We start from the raw sequence: 24,274 nt of genomic DNA, 5'->3' as shown, positions 1-24,274 counted from the left end.
GGACAGATGAGAGATGATATGTGTGAATGCACTTTGTAAACTGTGAAGTGCTGGGGGAACGTACAGGACCATGATTACGAGGCCTCTTCAGTGTGTGTGTTTTGAAACAGGCTCCACATCAGAGAAGAGGAGCCCCGTGAAGAGAGAACGATCCCGCTCCCATGACTCTGCGTCTTCATCCCTCTCCTCTAAGGCATCCAGTAAGTCTCCAAGGGGTAAAGATCCCACAATTGGACCGTTTTTGTTTTTTGAGATTTCAAAGAATGAAAAGAGATCCTTTATTTTCAACTAGAACTGGAAAGAGAAGGGATCTACGAAGAACTGGCCTTTCTAGAGAGTACGCGTCTTTCTGGACTTGGGCGGGGAGTGGGGGGTCCTTCCCGGGAGGAGGTCGTGGCCTCTGCCCCTGCAGGGCCTGTGCCGGGTGGTGTCAGAGGGCCCTCCCTCTGTGCTCTGCAGGCAGCTGTTGGAATCAGGGGAGAGGAGCTGGGTGAGTGTTCTTGTCAAGTCTGAGGGCAGAGAGAAGTGGACACAGAAGACTTCACTGGGGGAGAAACAACAAAATTTAGCAAGTGTCACTGACCCCTGGACCTGGACCACACTTTGGTGGAGGGGGTGGGGAATGTGGATGAAGTGCTCCAGGTCTCTGCTCTGAGGGATGCCTCGGCCTCAGGAGCAGTCAGGACGGGCACACGTGAGACAGTGTGGCACGTCTTCCCACCACAAGCATTTACGGAGAACCTACTCTCTACCTGGCTCAGGGCATTGAGAGACCAATTAGATACGGACCTGCTCTCAAGGAAACCATTGTTCCTTTGGACCAGGTTATGTTGCAATAGGGGCTGCTGTATTTTTTCTGCACACATATTCACACCTGTGAGGTGTTACGGTTATGCATATGAGGAAGGAATTCATTTTGTCTCAGGTGAGGCAGATTTAGCGGTAGGGTGTGATCCCTGCAGGTTTCAGAGAGCAGCTGGCCTTTGGGCCTTGCAGGAGAAGGCTTTCCAGTGCAGGAGAAGGTATTCCAGGTGGAGGAGACTTCACAGGTAGAGGAGGCTTGGGGCCTGAAGGTGTGTGTGGTGCTTGGGTGCAGTGAGTGGTCCCAGGGTTACAGCTCAGGGTCAGGGCATGGCTGCAAAGGTCAGAGCACATCAGGGGGTTGACTTGGGGCCTTCTTTGGTTTCCTTTCTCCTTCCCCCTCCCCACCTGCCCACGGATAATACTGGGCCAGTGGTGGGGCTCTCCCTCACAGGTGTGCACAGAGGGAGTCAGACGAGGCCTCCTTAACGTGAGCCTGGTCTCTGTGATAGAAGAAAGGTCTGATTTAGAGGCTGGAGTCAGAAAAGCCAAATGCTACAGCTTGTCATCCTCCTGCCCCAAGCAATAGAGGGAGCCCAGGGCACCAGGGGGGCATCTGTGCCGTTAGAATGGAGAGGTGTGGTGCTTCGTTCTTCCCTGATCCTGGGCTGACAGCTTTCTAGAAGGTTCTGGGACACGCAGGTCTGTGCAGTGTCTTCAGGTGGAGTAGGATGCCCAGGCTGCCAGCCAGCCTCCTCTTCCGGTGAGGTGGCTTTTTGAAATTCCTCAGAGCGTCCTGGGATCTTAGGGGTCTCTGATGAGATGCTTCCTGTGGCCTTCAGTGTAACTCCCACGTTTCAGGAGGTCCAGGGAGAGGAGACTTGGCCACAGGAGTCAAGAGCCGGGGGCGGGGTCACATGAGTCAGCCTGGGAGGGGCTGAGTCCCTCTTTTATAGACTGACAGTCCCCCTGGATTCAACCGAGGCAGAATGACTGAGGTCAGGGCGGGTGGATGGAGAGAAACATCAGTGTGGGTCTCCGTCCTCCGGGTCCTCCCAGTCTGGGCTTCACGACCTGGGACATGAGTGAAGACATTTGGGTCCCCGTGGTCTACTTTTGGAACCTCCTGCCCCTTTCGTGTGCTTTGTGTCCACCTGTCCCTCCCCCGGGCCAGATGCCCAGGTCCTCACAGCGTCCCCGACCCTGGTCCTTAGCTCCTCTGCTGCCTCTGAGCTGATCCCCTCGGGTGGCTTGCCCGGGGAAGAGGCATTTTAGCAGGAGTCAGGCCTTTAGCCCAGGGGGACAGGCCGGTGCTGCCTTTCCTCTGTCCACGAGCAGCCTGTAAGCAGCCTGCCAGGCTGCGGGGTTGAGTCAGAGCCTTGCTGGGGAGCTGGGATCCGGTGGGGAGGTTAGCTGAGCCATGTGGTGAGCAGCGCAGGCTGAGCCAAGTGTCGTGGGGCGGGGTCTGGGGAGGGTGGCCTGGGAAGCAGCTCCCCTCGTCTCCAGGAAGACAGCAGAGCTAAGATGGAGATGTGGTCCTCGGGGTTGCTCAGAGCTGGCCCGCCTGCCCCGGGCAGATGCGGCTGGATTGATGTGAAAGACAGACAACGCCGCCCCTCCGTGTCCAGGGACCCACACTCTTCTTGCCTTTCAACATGGTCCACGTGGGGAAAAGGGCGAAAGAAACCCCGTATTTGGGTAGCTGCTGTGCATACTGCATTTTCCGTCTTGAGTTCTTCTAGAAGCTAAGTGGTTGTAGCATTAGTCAAGCCTTTTCAGTCCTGTGAGTTTTGCTGCTTTGAACCAGAAGCACCGCTATGCTGTGCAGAGGGGAGTTCAGAGCTCCAGGACCCACCCGCACAGAAGCAGGAGTGTAGGCTGGGCCCTGAAGGTGAGGGTTCTGGAACAGATCGGGGGGGGGGGTGCCGAGGAGAGGCCTTTGCGACGTGTGTGGGGCCAGGGAGTGGTGCTGGCTGTCTCCCCGCAGTGCCTCTTGGCTTTGTCAGAAGGACAGAGGAGTCTGTATTTAACCAGAGGTGGGATGGCATTGACGGAAATTCCCAGTCGTCGCAGGTAAGGGGAGTTGGTGCTGCAGAAGCAGGAGCGGCGGGTGCGGGGCCCTGACTGACGGGACCCTCTCTCCGCAGGCTCAGCGCGGTGCGGCGAGTCCCCGGCTCAGGCTCAGCCGGCGGGGCCCTCGCGGGGGGACCGGGCCCGATCGCCTCAGCCCTGCGGCCCCGCGGAGGAGGGCAGGGCCCTGGGAGACAGACAGTGGCCCCGGGCAGGGCGGGGGCCGCCGTCGGTCATCAGCAGGTGCAGCCCCGGGCTGGCCCCCCAGCCGGAGCCCGGCCTCAAGACCGGCCAGTGGAGCATCCAGGTGTCAGTTCCCTCATCGTCCTCCTCGGGCTCGTCCGCGATGCCCGCCGCTGGCCCGCTCGTCCTGCAGGCCGCGCAGTGCTCCATGACCAAGACCTGCCGGCGGCCGCCTGTGGTCTTCCTGCCCAAGCTGGTGTACGACATGGTCACGTCCACTGACGGCAGCGGCCTGCCCAAGGCCGCCTCGCTCCTGCCCTCGCACTCGGTCATGTGGGCCAGCTCGTTCCGGCCCCTGCTCAGCAAGACCATGACGTCCACAGAGCAGTCACTGTACTACCGGCAGTGGACGGTGCCCCGGCCCAGCCACATGGACTACGGCAGCCGCGCCGAGGGCCGCGTGGACGGCTTCCACCCGCGCCGGCTGCTGCTCAGCGGGCCCCCCCAGGTGGGTGCCGCCCCATGCGCCCGGGCTCCGCGGGGCTTGTGTTTGCGCCCAGAGGCAGGTTTGGGGCTTATTCACACCTGCCTTCCCGTGGTGGAATCTCAGACGGCCCTAAGTGGGCAGGTGGACGGCTGGGTGACCTCCATCCTCTGACCCCGGTTTCCTCCTCTGCGTGATGTGTGGGTGGAGTTCTCTGCAGGTGCTTGTTGCTCCTTCAGACAATGGTTCTGCATTTCCCACACTATTGCATTCAGTCCTCACGGTCAGTCTGCGGTTCCCTCCCACTCTGACAATGGAAGCCAACCCCTGTTTCTGCCCTGCAAGATTTTGGTGAAACTGAACAGGGAGATGAGAAACCTGTCACCATCTCCCAGCTCTCTGTGTTTTTCTGACAACAAAAGACCGTTTCACCTGTCAACATGGCAGGAACCTGGGCGGTGTGAATGTCAGGTGTCGTGAGCGTGTGAGGAGGACGCACGAGGTTGCTTTGGGGTCTTGGGAGGGGGCTCGGCCAGACAGGGCAGGGCTGGAGGGTGGGCCCTACAGTGAACTGCCTGGGGTTGGATTCGGACTAGAACATCACCTGAGCCCTGGGCCGGTTCCAGCCTTCTCTGTGCCTCACTGTTCTCATCTGAGAGTGAGGAAGATAATAGCCTTGTGATAAACTCTATCACAAAAACAGGAGTGTTAAACAAGAGAATAATTGTAGGGCGCCTGGAACATGGCCTGACCCCTGGAAAGCACTGTTATTGTCACCATCATCATCACTGTCCCAATTCAAGACGTGTTTCCTTTTCACACCAAATGTTCATTCCCCTGCCAGGTACCTACCCCAAGAAACCCAAACCCACAAAAATATGTATAAGAATGCTCATTTTTGTATTGTTTACAGTAGTTAAAAAACAGACTGGAGACAACTTAAGTTGCATTGGGCAAGTTCGGTTGAAAACATTTGGGCACAACAATATCATGCAATTCAGCCACAGAAAGTTTGAACTATTCAATAGCTCTTTATATACTGACGTTGACATTTCTCTAAGATATTTACATTTTACAGATCAAGTTGCAGAATAATATATACGTGGTGTCATATCAATTATGAAGAAAATCAGTGTATGTGTCTGCGTGTGTGAAAATATCTAAAAACTCCCTGACAGGAGAGCTTGGAGGCAGCAGGGGACTGGAATTTGTGACCATTCTACTTTATTATTGATCTGTATTTCTTGAACTTTTAAATGAGTATATAGTACTTTTCATAATTTAAAAAAATAGGAAAAAATAAAATGTTTTTTAAAAAGGATTCCTGGTTTCTCCATACCCCTCACATTACTGAATGTTATCAATCTTTAAAAGCTTTTGCCTTTTTGATAGGGGAGAAATAGTATATTTCTAGTATAATAGTAAGGGTGAATATATTTTAATATATTCATTGGTCATTGGTACTTCTTTTACAGTGACTTTCTGGTTTTGTTTCTCTATTTTTCCTTTAGTCCATTTGACTTTTATTCTTTTGCTTTGTTCTTTAGATTATAAATTTTAATCGTTTGTCAATTATATGTATTGCATATATTTTCTCCAAAGCTCCCCCCAGTTGTGTTTCATATTTTCTTTTTAAACGGGTCAGTTATTTCCGGGACTTCCCTAGCAGTCCTGTGGTTAGGACTCCGCGCTTCCACTGCCGGGGGTGTGGGTTCCATCCCTGGTCGGGGAGCTAAGATCCCACATGCCGTGCGGCAGTGCCAAAAAAATAAAAATAAAAAGTTAGTTATTTCCATTCATCAGCATTTGTCGAATACTTGCTGTGAACTGGGCGTTGAGCTAAGAACTTGGAGAGCACATTCTTAGCGCACCAGGTTGGAGGGAGGCGAGGATAGCCCACAGGTACCCATGTAAACAGTTGTGACCTCAGTGAACTAAGACCAATAGTATACTGGCCTGGTGCTGGGCTTGAGGGGGCAGGGGATTTTCTAAAACAAGAAGAAAGAGAAGGAAGAAGAGAAAAATCATTTTATTTCTTTTCCTGGCCTTAGGAGGAGAGAAATGTGATGCCAGCCTTTTATGTCCCGCACAGTGAATTTCGTTGTCTTACTACAGCCATATCAGTTAATATAAGATAGCAATTTGCACTTATGCAAGACTCTTAAGACATTATTGAAATGTCAGTTCATTCTTTTTTGAAGCAACCTTTGTTCAGCTCCTGATGGAGTCCTACTTCTAACGGCTTAAACCATGTGGCCAGTTAAAATCTGGAAAGACATTTGCAATGATTTATAAGCAGGTGGGTCTCCTGCCCACCGGAGTTCATCTGTCTGCCTGCCATGCTTCTTCAGGCCACATTTTCCCTCAAATATCTTTGCATCCCCCCAGCCCTCCTTTTAATTAGGTGAGATGGTTAAAAGAGGTGGCGGCGTGGAGGCACGTCAGGTGCTCGGTCAGCGCCCGCACGTAGGCAGGGCGTACTGAGGCTGCCTCCTGTTTCGCTGTCTCTACAGATCGGGAAGACAGGCGCCTACCTGCAATTCCTCAGCATTTTGTCCAGAATGCTCATTCGGCTGACGGAAGTGGATGTTTACGATGAAGAAGAGATCAATATCAGTGAGTTATCTGCTGATGACGCTCGGGCTTGGAATCATCTTTAGTCGGTTTCTCAAGTGACTTCCGCTGTATCTTTTACTTTGAAGATGGAATTCTCAGATTAATGATCTGACTCCTCCCAAGGGCCTTGTAGGGCTGCTTTTATCTTGCCCTTGTAGCCATTTTGCTCAGTCCTAGAATAGTGCCTGGGAGGCCTTGGTGGGAGATAAAATTACGATACTAAAAATACCCGCTGTTTACTGCGCACCTTCCAAACGCCAACCACTGTGCTAGATGGTGTACGTAAATCACCACATTTCGTTTCCTATGCCACACCAAGAGATGAATACTGTTATTCGGTTCCGGAATAACATGTTCAGGAGTCCAGCTGGGAGGTGGCAGAGCTGGAACCAAACTAGATTTCGCTGCTGCCTCTAGAAAGCGGGGTTGTCCATCAGGGGAGGGTTTCCCTCTCAGGCTGCTGAGCACATAGGTCAACATCTTGGGGCAAAATGGAAACATATGCTATGCAGGGAATAGCCCTTTCTTCTCATTCACAGAACAGAATTTACCCTGATTAAGGTAAGATTCTTTGAACAGCTGGTTCATGCTTATTGTAGAACATCTCCTCCATTTCCTCTTCCAGCGCCCCTGCAGTGGCTCAGAAACTTGGTCTGGTAAAGGAATCCATTGCTTTGGGAATGAAGATTTGTGTAAGGAGTCGTGTGTTGTAGAGAAGGGGCCCCAGTAAGCTTGTAACAGCACTTGTATTATGTACGTTTAAGCTGTACGGCTGGCTGATTTGATACACGTATACGCTGTGAAGTAATCACCGCAATCACGCTAATGAACACATTCGTCACCTCACATAGTTCCCGTGTTCAGCAGCATTATTCACGGTAGCCAAGGTATAGAAACAACCGTATGTTGTCCATTAATGGACAGACGTCCACCAGCAGTTGCGTGGATAACGATGGGGTATGTACTGGCGATGTACTCAGCCTTGACAAGGAAGGAAATCCTGTCATTTGGATACCCAGAACTGTTTTAGATGCTCTTGCTGTGTTTAAGTTTTGACTTGGAGAAAATTTAGGACCAAGGAAGCCCATCCAGCCCTTGGTCTTTCCTTTGAAGGAGAAGGGAAAGAGGCTTTTCATCGAAACTCTGAGCTTTCCACCATTTCCCCACAGTTTGAAACCATTTTTCAAATGAAAGTCAACAGGTCTGCTGAGTTTCTGTCTCCTCATTTTGTTGGATATAACAATGATAAAGATAGGGTTTGAATCCAGTTTGTTAAACTTCAAAGCCTTACTTTGTTAAATACTCTCTTATTGCCTTGGGTTTCCCTTTGGCAAAATGTGTGTAATTCCTGTTTTACAGGATGTTGTGAAGATGAACGGATGTTACGCACATGAAGCACTGAGCACCTATTAAATACAGAATAAACGTTCCTCTCCCTCTTCTTTCCTTAGTTTTTCTGTTTCTTATGGACATGTACTCTGCCTGTATATATATAGTAGGATACACTGATATAGATATATATCAGTATCATCTATACTATATATATGTCATATCAAATATGTAAAATCAATATGATGTAAAATGATATTGATCAATTGATGTAAAATCAATATGTTACATGAGTTTGAGTTGGACCAACTAGATTTTTTTACCTTTTAGCCAACAAGCATTTAGTGAGCCCTGTAGACTACACCAATTATAATGTAGGGTGATACACTGCACTTGTGCAAATGTGGGTCGGGCCATGAGTAGTGGTGGCATTCAGAAGGAGAAACCAGTGTACCTGAGCGTTCAGAAGAGGCCTTCTAGAAGTGAAGTGATAGGAGTTGGGCCTTACTGGCTGGGTAGCGTTTAGATGTAAGAGCAAGAGAGAGAACTACGTTAAGTTCTGCCGGTGGTGTGGACCAGTGTGGTGTATTTGGGGGACGGTGCTGGGGAGAAGCCCAGAGCCCAGGGGTAGGTATACTGCCAGGAGTGGAAGTTAGTGTAAGTTAGAAGAGCAACTCCATCCCATAGGAAACACAGCATAAGGCTGTTTGTCTGGATAGAGATAGATCTGAATGCACCTTCTTGCTGAATTAGAACAATCCTGAATATGGGACGGGTGCCAGAGTATTTGAGATCCAGTGGAGTTCCCCAGGTAACCTGTAGACTCAGTACCAGTTCCACTCCTACCATCATCCTTGTGCACATTTGACATAAAGCCTTCTCACTTCCTGTTTTGTCATCTATCTGTGTTTCTACTGATGCTGTAGACCTCAGAGAAGAATCAGATTGGCATGACCTCCAGCTCAGTGACCCCTGGCCGGACCTGGAGCTGTTCAAGAAGTTGCCTTTTGACTACATTATTCACGACCCGAAGTATGAGGATGCCAGTCTGATCTGTTCACACCATCAGAGCATAAAGAGCGAAGGTCAGATTTTTAAATCTCTTGCTGCCACCTTCTTCCAGAGTACATGGGAATAGCCTCTCAAATGGATGAGCTGAATTTTGTTAGTGATGAACTCATCTGGTGGTGGTGGGTGAACCGACAGTGCCTGGTGGAGAACTGAGGTCGCCACCTCACCTGACTGGCAGGGCTCTTCACAGACCTCACGAGGGAAGGCTCGGTTGGTGCTGAATAACAGTGAGGACCCTCCTGGTGGTTTTTCATGATCGGAGTATTCTGAAGGTTCTGGTTAATAGAGGAAAAAGACGTGTATGTTTCTCTATGAACTTGGATTGTAACAAAATGCACCTATTTCCCTTTCGCCCTTGGTCTCTCATTTTCTCGCTCCTTCTTCAGAGACTGCTAACTTCCACAGTATTATGACCCTGCTGGGTTTCAGGGTCACTGGCAGCAAACATCGGACATGAGTGGCCAGTGTGATTACAAGCACTGACTAGGGAAGTTTGGTGAATGCTGCGTGAGAGGAAAATACTCACCGGTCTCCTTGTCAAACCAATCATTTTATCTTCGTCGCTCTCAGAGCAGATCACTTCTTTTTCTTTTTTTTAAGATTTAATTAATTAATTAATTAATTAATTAATTTTATTGGCTGCGTTGGGTCTTCTGTTGCTGTGCGCTGGCTTTCTCTAGTTGCAGCGAGCGGGGGCTACTCTTCGTTGTGGTGTGAGGGCTTTTCATTGCAGTGGCTTCTCTTGTTGTGGAGCACAGGCTCTAGGCACGCAGGCTTCAGTAGTTGTGGCACACGGGCTTCAGTAGTTGTGGCACATGGGCTTAGTTGCTCCGCAGCCTGTGGGATCCCCCCGGACCAGGGCTCGAACTCATGTCCCCTGCCTTGGCAGGCGGATTCTTAACCACTGCGCCACCAGGGAAGCCCAAGCAGATCACTTTTACTGAAGGTTCCTTCACATAGTAGACCTTCTCGAATGGAGGCTGACTGTTAAAGTCTTAATTTTGCTACGTCATTTGAAAACCTGGAGGTGATTCATGTGCTTTACAGCACTTGCATATTACGTAGCGAATCCTTGAATATGTTTAGGAACCATGCATAGGTGCGTGCGTAAGACGCCACGTGAACGTAGCCTTCAGTTTATCCCCCTGAGACTCTGTCCTTTCTGACCAGCTGAGTCACCTTGGGGCAGACAGGTGAGAGGTGATCGCACAGAGTCCTGTTACCGTGGTGCCCTGTGGGTAGGCAGGGGAGAGAACGTGGGCTGGGCCTCGTGCTGCTCTTTAATGCTGGGGATTTCGTGCAGACAGAGGGACGCGCCGGAAGCCAGAGGACGTCTACGTGCGGCGCCAGACGGCGCGGATGAGGCTCTCCAAGTATGCGGCCTACAACACGTACCACCACTGCGAGCAGTGCCACCAGTACATGGGCTTCCACCCCCGCTACCAGGTAGGACGGAGCCCCCGCTCCAGCGGCAGTTCCCGTTTTACACTTAGTATTTCTTTTCATCTCAGACCCAGACGGGGAAAGAGGAGGAGGGGGCGGCAGGAGCTGATGGGAGCCAGTCAGACACCTGTGCGGCCAAGTTTTTTTTTTACATTCTTCCCCCCGTAAATTATTATGTACTTCGTGCACCGTATGTACATTCACGTATACGAGCACATACGCCTCATATCGTACACGATACGTAATATGTATAATCGTGCATTACTTACCCCATGCTCATACGCATTTACATTAAGTCATTGGTATTACATAGTACATATATTTATTAACTGTAAATAGCTCATTAAGTCCAATCAATTCCAGTCAACATGCACCTCATAATGATTTATTGACAGTTCAGCCACCACCATATTATCACTGTCACACGCATGAAATAAAATACCCATCATCACACATCATCACAGCCCTTATTCTCACTGTTATCCTATCAGTAGGAGGCCTTCCACTGCTGTCAGGATTTACACGCAAATGAATAATCATCCAAAAAACAACAAAAAATAACATCGTTTTACCTACACTGATAGCTGTTACAGCGTGAGTTAATTTATACTTCTCTATACGACTTACATACTCATATATACATGAGTGGATGCCCCAGAAAGGCCCAAAGGTGGCGAGAGCGCTGGCTTGCTCTGTCCGTCCCCTCTACAGAGGGAAACAGCAGACGGTAGCTTTAATTTTCCCGAATCTGCTCGGCCTTGAGCTCAGCTTCCACTGAAGTAGCACCTGTCTTCTTTTAGCACAGATTTTTTTAAACGATGTAATTTTACTGTCGACGAAATTAGAAAATACATATGAGCAATTTTTCAGAGGATTAAAATAATCAGAAATCCTATTTGCTGCAGAATAATTCTCCTAACATTCTTTCCCTCGGAGATGAAGCTTTTCTTTCAAGGCAGAGAAACCTATAAGTGAAAACATTGTCTTGATTTTGAAATTTAAAGATCTGGAGAGACTCAGAGGGTTCAGTCCCTGGTCACTTCAGGGTCTGCAGTGAAGGAAGGAATGAAGCATGGGGGGAAGGAGGAGGGCGGGTTTGAGCTCTGGCCGGCGGGCCGGGTCTGTGTGTAGGCGCGCGGGTCTGGGGGGCTGCACTGGCAGGGGACGTGAAACCAGGCCTGCGAGGAGCACTGAGGGGCACACGCTGGCCCCCTGCTGGCATTTCCCTGCCTCTACTTGTCCTGTTCTTCCTTCATCGCTCAAGGCTCCCTGAGAGGAAGTCTTAGGAGACTCCTCAGTTACGGCCCTCTGTGTTCCCTCCCCAGGTCAGAATCTGTTTCTGCCTCATCTCTGCTCTCAACGTAGAGCCACAGTAGGACCTCACAGCCGGTGTGTCCCGGCCCGCATCGGCCCTCCCCCGGCCCCCGTGGTTCCCGGGAGGGCACAGTGCAGGCTAGCTGCACGTCTGCAGGAGAGGCTGTCAGATGGAGGGTGAGGGTCAGGGAAGACCCCTCTGTGGACGCCTGAGCTGAGAACTGGAGGGGGCATGAGCATGGCCTGGGCAAAGCTGGGCTTGGAGGTCGCACCAGAGAGCAGTGCGGGCACGGTGACTGGGTGAGGGAGGGCTCCTTGGACAAAGTGACTAGAGGTGAGGCTAGACTGGGGATCGGAGTGAGCCCAAGACCCGTGGGTGTCACTTTCCACATCCACCAAGTGGGGGTGAGGACATAGGGTTGTTAATTGCTTCGTAGATGGTTAACTTTAATGCCAAGGGGACGGGAGGGGGCCTGGACATGGTGCGTGAGATAGAAGCGCACAAGTTCGCAGTTATTGTCTTACTAATATGCTGTTACACATGTTACCTACGGTGGGAAAATAACCTTTGTTACAATTTAAAATGTGATCTGGCACGTGAATGCTTTAGTTGGTAACCCAGCGCACCTCTGGGTCGGGTCCAGCGTCGGGAAGGGCTGGGCGGCCGACGTGGCGTTGCTGGGTGAAGCACGGTCAGCACCGGGACGGGAGCGGCCGCTGGCCCAGTGGGTGTGGCCTCAGGTGTGGGCGTCCACACTGTGTCCTGGCGTCAGCCTGGGGCAGAGGCGGCAGCGACCTCTGTGTAGTCACGGCCACGGCGGGCCTGGGTTCTTCCAGGAAGTCAGGCCGGACTCTGATGACAAGCTCTGTCCTTTCCCCCTCGCACCTCAGCTCTATGAGTCCACCCTGCACGCCTTTGCCTTCTCTTACTCCATGCTAGGAGAGGAGATCCAGCTCCACTTCATCATCCCCAAGTCCAAGGAGCACCACTTCGTCTTCAGCCAACCCGGAGGCCAGCTGGAGAGCATGCGGCTGCCCCTCGTCACAGACAAGGTACCGGCTTCGAGTCCCCGGGGGGCAAATCAAAGTGGCTGCAAGGGACCACCGAGCTGGAGACCCAGAGACTGTGGTTCTTGATGAGTCCGGCACATGGGGCGGGGTGTGGCGGGGAGAGACGAACATGGTGACTCAGCTTGGAGGGGACTGGGGAGCACAAGGGCTTTGTGGCCACTCAGTCAAATTTGAGTCGAGTTTGGCGTCATACTGTCACTTGATGCCTCTGAGCCTCAGTTTCCTTATCTGTAAGCTTTGGGCAATAATAACTCTTGCAAAAACTTGTGGTGAGAATTGTATGGAATAACCAACGTCAGGCACCAGCACGGTACCTGGAAGATAACAAGGGCCAGTAAATGTTCGTCCCTTCCACTATCTTTTCTTTCATGCTGTCTCTTATGGAACATTTTTTTTTTTTTTTTTTTTTTTGCGTTCGCGGGCCTCTCACTGTTGTGGCCTCTCCCGTTGCGGAGCACAGGCTCCGGACGCGCAGGCTCAGCAGCCATGGCTCACGGGCCCAGCCGCTCCGCGGCATATGGGATCTTCCCAGACCGGGGCACGAACCCGTGTCCCCTGCATCGGCAGGCGGGCTCTCAACCACTGCGCCACCAGGGAAGCCCTCTTATGGAACATGTGAAACAGGCTAAGACGGCAGAATAGTATCATGATTCCCCCGGGGCTGCTTACCCAACCTCAACAGTTATGCACTCAAGGCCACTCTTGCTTCATCAAGCCATCTCTCTTCATCTGCCTTCCTGTGTTACTTGGAAGCGAATCTCAGACATTGCATCATTTCATTTGTAAATATTTCAACGTATATCCTCTAAAGGAGAAATTTTCTCTCTTCCGAGGAGATTGTTCCCAATGATCCATCGTCTCTCTGGCCGCCATTTTTAGGGGCGGTTGGTTTGACAGTTCCAGCCTGACAACCTCAGAGTCAACCCATTGCCCCTTCCCCAGCCCCAGCCCCAGCCCCACGGACCTTGTGTACAGCTCTGCTGTTCCTTCTCCAGAGGGCCAGGCATGCCCAGAGCTGAACCCAGCCTTGCAGACCCAGCAGGCTATTATCAAGAATGAAAACATTTGTAAAGTGGCAATGAGGCCTTTACTATAAGGTGCTTGAGACTTTATCAGGTACTGCACTAGCTTTTCCAGGCGGTTCCCATCAGAACTGGTTATGAGGGGCTTCCCTGGTGGCGCAGTGGTTAAGAATCCTGCCAATGCAGGGGACACGGGTTCGAGCCCTGGTCTAGGAAGATCCCACATGCCGCGGAGCAACTAAGCCCGTGCGCCACAACTACTGAGCCTGCGCTCTAGAGCCCGCGAGCCACAACTACTGAAGCCCGTGCGCCTAGAGCCCGTGCTCCGCAACAAGAGAAGCCACCGCAATGAGAAGCCCGCGCACCACAACGAAGAGTAGCCCCCGCTCGCCGCAACTAGAGAAAGCCCGTGTGCAGCAACAAAGACCCAACGCAGCCAAAAATAAATAAATAACTTTATTAAAAAGAAAGAACTGGTTATGAGCACCAGCTGTATGCACAGCTTTGTAGCAGGTACTTTGAGGAATCGAGAAGGAACAGAAGACGTAGCTTGGCCAGCGGAACCTATTGTTGAGAAAAGAGTGAAAGAAAACACAGTTATTTATATAAAAGATTCATAGCCTGCGTGTATGAGTATGGCTGTGATAGAGGGATTTAAGTCATACAGGAATAACGTGTACTCAGAGCACGATATTAGGTGCTAATAGGAGAGGTTAATGAATTTGCGTAATCGATATACGCCTGTTAGTTTTGCTCACCTAACAAACCATTTCCGAACACGCATGTACTTAGCTTCCGATTCTGTGGGCCAGCAGTTTGGACTCAGTTCTGCTGGGTGGCTATCCTGGGGTGGCTTGCTCTCATTTGTGTCCGAGGTTAATTACCAGGTTGGTGGGGGGCCGGCTGGGCTAGGGATGCCCATGTCTGTTCCCTGCGGCCTCTCCTTCTCCAGCAGGCTAGCCCGGGCTTCTTCCTGGGAGGGTTCCGAGAGAAGGCAGAATGTGTCAGGCCTCTGGAGGCCAGGCTCGGAACTGGCGCGCTGTCATTTTAACTGCATTTTATCCCTAAAAGCAAGTCCCAAGGCTGAGCCAGATGCAGGGAGTGTGGAAATAGATGCCATCTCTTGATGGAAGAGGCAGCAAAGTCACATTTTAAAGGGAGGGGAATCGTTGTGGCCGTGCTGACAAACACTTGCTTCTTCATGCCCGTACTCTCCAGAGTCATGAATACATAAAGAGTCCGACGTTCACTCCCACGACGGGCCGTCACGAGCACGGGCTCTTTAACCTGTACCACGCGATGGACGGTGCCAGCCATTTGCATGTGCTGGTTGTCAAGGAGTATGAAATGGCGATTTATAAGAAATACTGGCCCAACCACATCATGCTGGTGCTCCCGAGTATCTTCAACAGCGCCGGAGTCGGTAGGCCTTTGTAAACGTGCCCTACTCTGTAATATTTCTGTGCGTGGAGACTTGAGAGAATGTTCTAGATGTCGACGCACAGCGTGAGAGTTGTGAGTTAAGTTTTATTTGGGGCAAAGCGAGGACTAGAGCTTGGGAGACGACTTCTCAGATAGCTCCGAGGAACTGCTCCAATGAGGTAAGGGGGGAGGTCAGTGTATATGGGACTTTGGTGGAGGGAGACGCGTACAGTCAAGCACACATGTTGGCAGAGGGATGCTGCTGGTCACTGGGAGCAGATATCTCTGTTGATGATTTTAGTGCTTTTCTAGATAGGAGACGATGCAAGAAATTGGGCTCATAAAATCGCCTCCTGAAAAATCTCTAACTCTCTGAAGGCCTGTTCTGCCAGTTTTGCCCAGAGCACAGACTGCCTCCTTCCTGATCGCCACCCTGACCTCCTTTCAGGGTGTGCTGAAGGTCAGCGACCGCCGTGGCTAGTGACCGCATCCTTGTACAGGCAGATGGCAAGAGACAGTTTATGTCCGCGTAGAGAGGAAAGACCTTTTTCATTAAGCTTTTTGGCTTTTAAAGCTATTTTGATCTGACGGTTCTTTTTTCTTCAATGTTTGGTTATTGATTTATCCATGTTCTCAGCTGTTAGAAAAGCAAGGATAAATCGACGTGTGTGCAAATTGGAGAGGAGTGTTTTCTGCCCTAGAATTCTACCAAGTCAACAGCCTATGGTGGGTGGGTGAGGGCTGCAGATCAGGACCCCCAGGAGCTGGCGGGGCTGGGGCCTCGATGGGCTTTCATCAAGTTCTCTTCTCACTGGGGCTTTGTCCTGGGTGGTCGTCGGCATAGGACTGGCCTGAGTCGGGGTCGTTTGCCCATTTCAGGTGCTGCCCATTTCCTGATCAAGGAGCTGTCTTACCACAACCTGGAGCTGGAGCGGAACCGGCAGGAGGAACTGGGGATCAAGCCGCAGGACATCTGGCCCTTCATCGTGATTTCTGATGACTCCTGCGTGATGTGGAACGTGCTGGATGTCGACTGTGGTGGGGAGAGAAGCAGGTGAGAACCCACAGACTCACCCCACCAGTAAGACAAGTGCACGTGCTCTCTTCTCAGTGGGGGATTCTCGTCCACCCTTCGAGGACCCCAGAGTGCGCCTCACGCTAGAAGGTGTGGTGTGCAGTGGACAGAGCCCGGCGTGTGGTGGGCTCACGTTCCAGGCTTTACTTTGAGTTCTTAATTTAAAAAATGTTACTGAGGTGTAATACATACAGAAAATAATGCAATATATATTCAACATCAAATATATACGAAAAGGAAAGTATAATACATATCCAGGTATTTTCACAAACAGAACACACACGCTTGACAAACTCCCTGATGAAGAAACAGACCATCACTGGCACCCCAGAACCTTCCAGTCCCTCCTCCCTCCCCCCAGCCTCCTCCTAACGTGAAGCTGTATTTTTATTTGCTGTGTGACATTAGGGAAATGACTTTTTTTGGGGTTCTAGATTCCTCATCTTTCAAAGGGCACTTAAACTTGTGCTAGAAGTTTGTTACAAGGATTAATTAAACCATGAATTGTGTGCCCGGTCACGGGCAATGGAGCAGCGCAATGTAGGAAAGGCTCAGTAGATATGGCTGCAGCTGAGCATCGTGGGTAAAATATTTCTGTGTGGTTTCACCATGAGTGTTTCAACTTAGCCTTTATTTCGGGCTTGATTTTTTTTTTTTTTTTTTTTTTTTGAGAAACAACTTGATTTTTTGGCTTGTTTTTGTGAGAGGCAACTTTTGAGGTTGGTTCACCTCTTCTGTGTTAGTGAGTCCTAATGTAACAATCACCAGTAACACCACTACTCTTCTGGAAAAAACTGTTTTCTGTCTTATAGAGCTGCACGTGCATGGGGACAGCAGTCACCGTGCCTTCAGTGTTCTCACTGTCATGCTTCCCAGGGCAAGAGCTCGGCCAGGGCAGCAATGAGGAAGAGAACCAAGCTTTTCCCTCTGCCTTTCTGAATTTCATTCTTCAGCAGACGTTCAAGTCCTGGCACATCAGAGCTGGCTGGGGCCTTAGAGAGTTTAGTTGAAGCCCCTCAGTTGGGGAAAAGGAAGCTGAGATGCAGAGAAGTTGAGCCGTGTCCCTGGGTCTCACAAACAGAGCTCTCGTCACCCCAGCTCCCCGCCCTGGGGTTACTCCCTTCAGCAGCCCTCCCTGGCCCTCGGGTGGCCCCCACTGTCTTCACGGACTTCAGTCACCGGCAGGGTGGGGTGGGAGGTGTTTACACGCTGCCTCCTTCCCTCCCCCGCACCTCGCTTGGAATTGACACTGGAAACGCAAGGTGGCCTGGCAGATGCAGAGACTGTGGGCTCCGGAGACAGACAACAGCGTTCAATCCAAGCTCTGTCACGTGACACTGGGCAAGTTATCCAGAGCCTCTTTTTCCTCATCTGTAAAATGGGGTTGCTATGCCTATGTCATAGGATTGCCGCGAGGATCAATGACAGTGAATTTGAAGTGCTGAGCACGGTGCCCGGCAGGTTCAGGGGAGAGCAGCATCCCGGCCAGCCTGGTCCAGAGGCCCTTGCTGTTGTCTGCATGCCAACCGAGGGATGTCCATCTCCTTCCTTCGAACAGGGAATTTTCCTGGTCGGAAAGGAATGTTTCCTTGAAGCACATCATGCAGCACATCGAGGCTTCCCCCAACATCACTCACTACGCCCTGATCGGCATGCGCAAGTGGTCCAGCAAGACTGGGAGCCGCGAGGTGCGCGAGCCCTTCTCCCGCTGCCACGTGCACGACTTCATCATCCTGAACGTGGACTTGACCCAGAACGTGCAGTACAACCAGAATCGGTGAGCTCCTGCGCCGTCTTGGCTGTCAGCTCCGCCCATGGTCCCAGGGCCCTCCGTGAGGGGCAGCCTTACTCCTGGCAGGGGCTGCTCTGTCCTTGCCCTTCAGGGCCAACGAAACCAGAGCCTTTTCACCCATAGCATTGGCCTGGTCCCTTGCTTTCAGCCCTCATGGGTTTTTCTGGTATTTTTGTTGTATAATTTTAGGGCAGATTTGCCTAAGACCATTCAGCTTCCTTCCTCAATTCACATGGTACCTTATTTAATGACTTAAATGCTACTGGGTGTTGTTTCTCTTTCTTTTTCTGCTCCTTCTCTGAACACATCACTTTTTAGGAGCGTTAGCACTGAAGGAAACTGTAATTTCCCTGTGTCACTCTCTACAGACCTATGCAGAAACGCTCACGTCACGAGAAGAATCTAATCACTAACGTTTATTGAGCCCTCGACGTGCCAGGCCGTGGGCACACCCCCGAGAGGGCCCAGGCAGGAGTGTCAATTCTGGAGCCAGACCGACCTGCCAGGAATTTGGGTTCTGCCACTGTCAGCTTTGCAATTTCGGCAGATGACTTGCCGTCTCTGAGTCTTGTTTTCTCCAGCTGTAAAAAGTGGCTAATATTTTTACTTTGGGAGGCCGGTTGTTTTCTTTTCAGCAAATAGATGAAGTGGTGTTTGTCGAGTCCCCCTCACGGTGCCGGGCGTGTCGTGCCTGGTCCACAGGTGGCAGTGCTTCTGTAGTGTAAGCCTGGGGTGCACCCTGCTTTCCTGGTGCAGGCGCATCACAGCTCGTCCTGTTTTCCTTCTCGGTTTGCCTTCTGTACCTCCCAGAGGAAGGTCTTTGGCGCAGGAACGAGCCTGCTCCACCTTCCCAGCCCCCAGTACAGGGGTGCACACTCCACGTGTCTGGTAGGGGCGTGACTGGGGTGTGTGAGCTGCCTCCAGTCCGACCCGCCCCCTCCTCTGGCTCTGGGCAGGTTCATGTGTGATGATGTGGACTTCAACCTGCGGGTGCACAGCGCCGGCCTCCTGCTCTGCCGGTTCAACCGCTTCAGTGTGATGAAGAAGCAGATTGCGGTGGGCGGGCACAGGTCCTTCCACATCACGTCCAAGGTGGGTGTGGCCGTGTGCCTAGAGGGGGCTGCTGTCCGTGGTGGGAAAGCTGGCAGGGAGGCCACCCGGGCGCCTTTGAGTCAGTGGGGTGGGCTTGACTGCTGGGAAGTATTAGTAAAGGTTTTCGGTTGGGAGCGCTGGGAAGGGAAAGACTCCATCAGGTTTCCCTTCTGATCTCCGACTCTAACTGGTTTCCTGTGTGTCCCCCGCAGCACACACGCACCACCAGCCCTCCTGTGCGCCCTTGCCTGCCCGCACTCTCTCTCCCCATTGGTTTCCTGAGCTCATCTCTGTCACTGTCTTTGCCGTTCACTTGTCCGGCTTTTCCGCTGGACAGAGCCCCTTTGGGGAGGGGGCAGGTGCGGTGCCGTGCTCTTCTCGGAGCCCCTAGGACAGTGCCTGCCAAACACTGTCTGAATGGCTCTGACGGGCTAGCCTGATGGCTGAGCCGGCCTCCAGATGGGCAGAGACGTGATCTGCTTGTGTCGGTCCTGGCCGGGCAGACCTGGGCATTTCAGATGCGAAGTCACGGTGAGCCTTCGGAGATCTGTGTCTTCCAGGAACCCATACGGAGTCGGCACACCCCTGCCTTGAAGGTCCCTCCGATCCATGGGGCAGAGTGTCAGAGATGAGCTGGAGAAGTAGGCAGGACCTTATCTGCTGTGGGAAGGTTCTAGACTTTTCTGTAGGAGTAACGAGAACCCATTGAAGGGTGTGCAGCAGAGGGTTTGATTAGCATGACTTACATCCACAGTCTCTCTGGCTGTAGCATGGGAAGTCTGTTGGTGACGGGACGTGAGATGGTGGGCCCAGATGGCCGGGCCGTGGAGAGCAGGGGCCACGGGACTGGACTGGAGGCAGATAGGGTCTGGGGACCAAGGGGAGATTGGCCGTTCCCAGAGGTTTGCATCCCTGGATTTAGGGGAACGTTCCCAAGGTCCATGGATTCCCTTATTTTTTTCTAGACCAGGCAGCCAGTTTTCGGCGTGGAATGGTCAGTGTCTACGATTCTGATCGATCACGTGATCAGTTTTCACATGTCCCACTTCGGTTAAACCTAATTTTTCTTAATGGAGAACTTCACAGTGGAAGTTATGTGTTCTCACATCGCTGCTCCATGACACAGCCTTCCACGACGGCTGGGTCCCTGCTCAGGGTGGCTGGGAGTGGCTGACACCCGCCCTTCCCCACGCAGGTGTCTGACAGCCCCATGGCCATCGTGCCGGCCCAGTACATCTGCGCCCCCGACAGCAAGCACACGTTCCTCGCAGCCCCTGCTCAGCTCCTGCTGGAGAAGTTCCTGCAGCACCACAGCCACCGCTTCTTCCCGCTGTCCCTGAAGAATCATGGCCACCCCGTGCTGTCCGTCGACTGCTACCTTAACCTGGGGTCTCAGGTAACTGTCAGAGGGGGCGCTGTCGAGTCCATAAATCCGGGAAATTCCTAAACATGCGCGCCAGAACCCAGCACTTGGAATAAGAACCACTCCACTACTTCCGCTCCGGTATGACCCCACTTTACAGCTGATAAGATAAAGGCTGAGAGGACTGAAGTGGTTTGGCCCCGATATAAGAAGTTAAGAATAGAAACCCACTTCTGATGCTAAACATTTCTGATTCTCAAATGAATTAATGAATAGATAAATCTGGATAAGTCTTGGAGTTGAGTTTTAGGATATAGATTTGGAAATAACATTAAATACTGTCTCTGTTCCTCCAAGTCTGAGCTTGACCTGGCGGTTAGCATTTGCTAGATGCCAAGCGCTAACACAGTGTCGTGGGGTATTTCACGGAGAATGACGTTTTCTCTTGGATTCCTTTCTTTCCAGATCTCTGTGTGTTATGTGAGCTCCAGGCCCCACTCTCTGAACATCACCTGCTCTGACTTCCTGTTTAGTGGACTCCTGCTCTACCTCTGTGACTCTTTTGTGGGAGCTGCCTTCCTGAAAAAGTTTCATTTTCTGAAAGGTAACTTCCCGTACTCTTACCACGGACCTTGCCTTGAGTGGCTGTCGCCACCTGGCGCCTCTGCGGAGGTGACCTCTGGTCCTAGTCCTTGGCAACGGGTGGACTGAGGCTCAGGGCGCATGACTTCCCCGACCATCCAGGGAAGCGCAAAGAAGGCTGGGATGGGATCCCAGGGCAGCTCTTTCCTCCTCTACCTGTTTGCGTAGAGACAAGACACAGCCCCTTTCTTTTCGGTGATTAGCAGATAGTTTCAACTTTTCTGTTGCTTTCCAATCCAGGCTCCTAGCCTAAGCTCGCAGATCCCCTCAGACATTTTTCCTTCTTGGTGGGTGAGTTCTTCTTCCTTGTCTTGGGGCGCCATGTGCATCTTCTCTTCTAATCTTTCTCCCTCTGTAGGTGTTTTCGTGCTAGAGTGGTTGAGAGTGAGAGACATTCATTCTGTATGACTTAAACACATTCTTCCCAATCCAGCTGGGACCCCTAATCGAGCTTCACTTTTCCTTGGCTGGCCTTGACTCTGACCTTCTTCTCTACCAGGTGTTTAGTGAGCACCGACATTGCATAAGCTTTGGGGAACTAGTCAGAGGTTTCCACAACCTTCTCTGCTCTTGGGAAACATTTCGTCTCATAGGAGGATAGGATGTGTAGGGAGGGAGGGAGGTAGCTAGAACGAACACCCGTGATTGCCGATGAACGCTAGGCGTCGAGAGGCGGGAGAATCCTCGTTGCCCAGCAGAGGAAGAGTCAGGAGGTGTGCGGGGCCTGGGCGGGTAGCCGGCTGGGATGGCTGGAGGGGGAGGGTTGGGCTGGAAGGACCGGGGGAGGGCGCCGCCCAGCAGGGTCTGGAGCCGAGGATGTTGGTTTGTGGTCCTGTGAGTCTGTCTCCTTCTCCCCCTCTGCTCGCTTCTTTGCCAGTGCTTCTTGGTTCCGTGTTGTCGCATCTGCCAGACCTGCCCAATCACAGTCTCACTGTCTTGCTAGGATTAAGACGCATCCCCAAGGCACCGAGAGCTCGCGCGGACACCCGGTCCTTCCCTTCCAAGCAGCAGCGTACTTTGTTCTTGCGAATAGCCGCCGGGCGGTACCTGTCCTTTGGAGAAACTCCCCTGTTTTCTTCACATGTCTCTGCTGTCATCCACACAGGTGCCACCTTGTGTGTGATCTGTCAGGACCGCAACTCACTCCGCCAGACGGTCGTCCGCCTGGAGCTGGAAGATGAGTGGCAGTTTCGGCTGCGAGATGAATTCCAGACCGCCAACGCCAAGGAGGACCGACCCCTCTTCTTTCTGACCGGACGACACATCTGAGGGAGACACACCTGAGGGTGGGGCCTTCAGAACCTCAGGCTGCTGAGGCTAAAGGAAGAATAGGAACCACGGAGCGTCTGGACTGGGGCAGGACCCAGAGGTGTCTGTTGGCCACCCCCTCACGGTAGGTGCCAGGGAACCGAGGCCCAGAGGTGGACCGAGACTTACTGAGACCCACGGGGATGAGTGAACGGTGAGCAGGAACTCAAACCAAAGGCCCCTAAGTTCCAGGGCAGACCCCATCGCCCTGGCCTGTGTTGAAGTCCATCATATGAAGAACAAAGTTTTGCCTGCTGTCACATCGTCCATATGCTTCCACGGACAGACTTGACTTCTCTTAGCTCTGAAGGATCCCCCCTGGCTTATCTTGTACAGGCGCCAGCGTTTCAGATGATGGATATGATGTTGGCTATGTAGGTTTCTCTATAACCTACTACAGAGCAATATTCCAAAAGAACCTTTTAACTGTAAAGGCTGGAGACAAGAAAGAATGAAGTAGGTTCACTTAATAAGAATTATGTAAGTTTACTCTTTTAGAAGCTAGCCCAAAGGCATCAACTTTAATAAAGTAAAACAAATAGTTTCACTTCAGAGCAAATACGATTCTATTAAAATAGCATAGGGTAAATACCCTACCTCTTAGAAAGGGCAAAAGTGAAAAGAAACTTTTTTAAAAACTACAGGGGTTTCAGGAAGGAAGTTAGGGTTACAGAGATTGACCTTGAGAAATAGAATTTGCCTTACAAAGGAAAGAGGACCAAATGGCTTACTTGAAACAAACAATGAGAACAACTAAAGCGATGTGGAAAACAGTTGATAAGAACTAGACTTGTGACTGTAATTTATTGAAGCTCAGTTTTTAGTTCCTTGAATCGCTTGTCTTCTCTTACGAATGTTTGGTCCCTGACAGGAGAGGAAGGGGGACAGACAAGGCAGCAGCGATGTTCTGTGATGCGCCCACACTCTGGCTTGTGCTGGGATGTTTTTTAAACCAGCGTGTTAGAGGGCCCCCTAGAGGCTGGGCCTTGGGCCAGGTGCTTTCACAGTTACGATCTTGCTTAACCCTTCCAGCAGCCCATGTGCGTGGAATTATTCTTCCCATTTCAAAGATGAGACAGTTGAGATGTAGAGAGCGCATCTCACCAAGATCACACAGCCGGAGAGAAGCAGAAGCAGACTCTGGGGTCCGTCTCCCCACCACGCTGCTTGTGGAGTGGCGCGTAACCAAAGGAAGAGTTTAAAGGTCATCAGAAACGAATCAGCAGAATGCACTCTCATCCATCCATCTTAGACGTTTAAAGCACTCTAATGGATAGCAATCCGAGAAGAAATTCTTTTCAAAGATGATGCCAAAGAGTTAATGTCAATCTTTTCTTCCTTAAGAAAAAAAGTCCATGAGTATAAAAGATATAGATCAGTGTTTCTAAAATGATCACTTTGTATATGTCATTATTCCTACCTTGGAATAAAAACTTACCTTCTTTAGTTCTACTTGTCTTTTGTAAATGGTGGCTTCTGGTGGCTTCTGGGCTGCTTTCCTCATTTGATTGGTTAATTTAAACTTGGGAAAAAAACCCAAACGAGTATTCGTATTTGCTCCAGCCTTATTATAAATAGAATTTGTGATGCGTGTATTGTTGCTTTGCTGGGAACGAGTTGCATTGCTTTGGGAGGAAGCAGTGTGGCCAGTGGTCCTGGGGGGCTAATACCTGCTTAAAATCTCAAAGAATGACAGAAGGACAGTTTTGGAAAGGAAAGAAGAACAAATCCATAAAAATAAGGGTATATTAAGATGTGGAGGAATCCCTGAAAGAGAAAAGACAGGCAGAAATGGAAGAAACAATGGCCCAAAGCGTGCAAAGAAGCCTGCCACACAGGAGGATGGTTTCCTCCTGTGCCCTGAGCTTCCGAGTGACTAAAGAAGCAGGCGGGGCCTGGGCGTTTGGCAGGGTCGTTCCCAGGGGAAGTCGCTCGGAGCGGCCATGCTCTTTGGTGCCTCGCAGCCCTCCCTGCCGCGCTCTGCACCCCGCAACCAACCTGGGCTGAGCAGCTGATTGGGTTGAGGCTCAGGCCCGGAGTGTGGAGCCCCAAGCAGGGGGGCGGGTCCCCAGGCCTTTGTGAAGACAAGCTGTCGGCACCCCGTCGCCACCGCAGTGTCCTGTGCCCACAGTCACTTGCGGCAGTAGATAGCAAACAGGAGCTCCCTAGTACGGAA

At 51.4% G+C, this 24,274-nt stretch overlaps 1 protein-coding gene across 1 annotated transcript in view; it reads left to right on the top strand.

Moving 5' to 3' along the window:
- Window positions 1-23,526, top strand: part of GREB1 (growth regulating estrogen receptor binding 1) — a 69,670-nt gene extending 46,144 nt beyond the window's left edge. The window contains exons 20-32 of the mRNA XM_027113798.1: window positions 111-200; window positions 2,949-3,562; window positions 6,052-6,154; window positions 8,410-8,568; window positions 9,858-10,000; window positions 12,203-12,364; window positions 14,623-14,827; window positions 15,706-15,880; window positions 17,460-17,678; window positions 18,650-18,785; window positions 19,981-20,181; window positions 20,614-20,752; window positions 21,896-23,526. Of these exons, the coding sequence (XP_026969599.1) occupies window positions 111-200; window positions 2,949-3,562; window positions 6,052-6,154; window positions 8,410-8,568; window positions 9,858-10,000; window positions 12,203-12,364; window positions 14,623-14,827; window positions 15,706-15,880; window positions 17,460-17,678; window positions 18,650-18,785; window positions 19,981-20,181; window positions 20,614-20,752; window positions 21,896-22,059 (2,510 nt within the window). The 3' untranslated portion in view covers window positions 22,060-23,526. The remainder of the gene's footprint in view (window positions 1-110; window positions 201-2,948; window positions 3,563-6,051; window positions 6,155-8,409; window positions 8,569-9,857; window positions 10,001-12,202; window positions 12,365-14,622; window positions 14,828-15,705; window positions 15,881-17,459; window positions 17,679-18,649; window positions 18,786-19,980; window positions 20,182-20,613; window positions 20,753-21,895) is intronic.
- Window positions 23,527-24,274: the final 748 nt, after the last annotated feature.

This window comes from Aethalodelphis obliquidens, unplaced genomic scaffold (assembly GCF_003676395.1).
Source record: "Aethalodelphis obliquidens isolate GAN/ISIS:26980383/991018 unplaced genomic scaffold, ASM367639v1 scaffold12, whole genome shotgun sequence".
Classification (NCBI taxonomy): domain Eukaryota; kingdom Metazoa; phylum Chordata; class Mammalia; order Artiodactyla; family Delphinidae; genus Aethalodelphis; species Aethalodelphis obliquidens.
The sequence above is the reverse complement of the archived record's forward strand: the minus strand, read 5'-3'. Positions and strand labels throughout refer to the sequence as shown.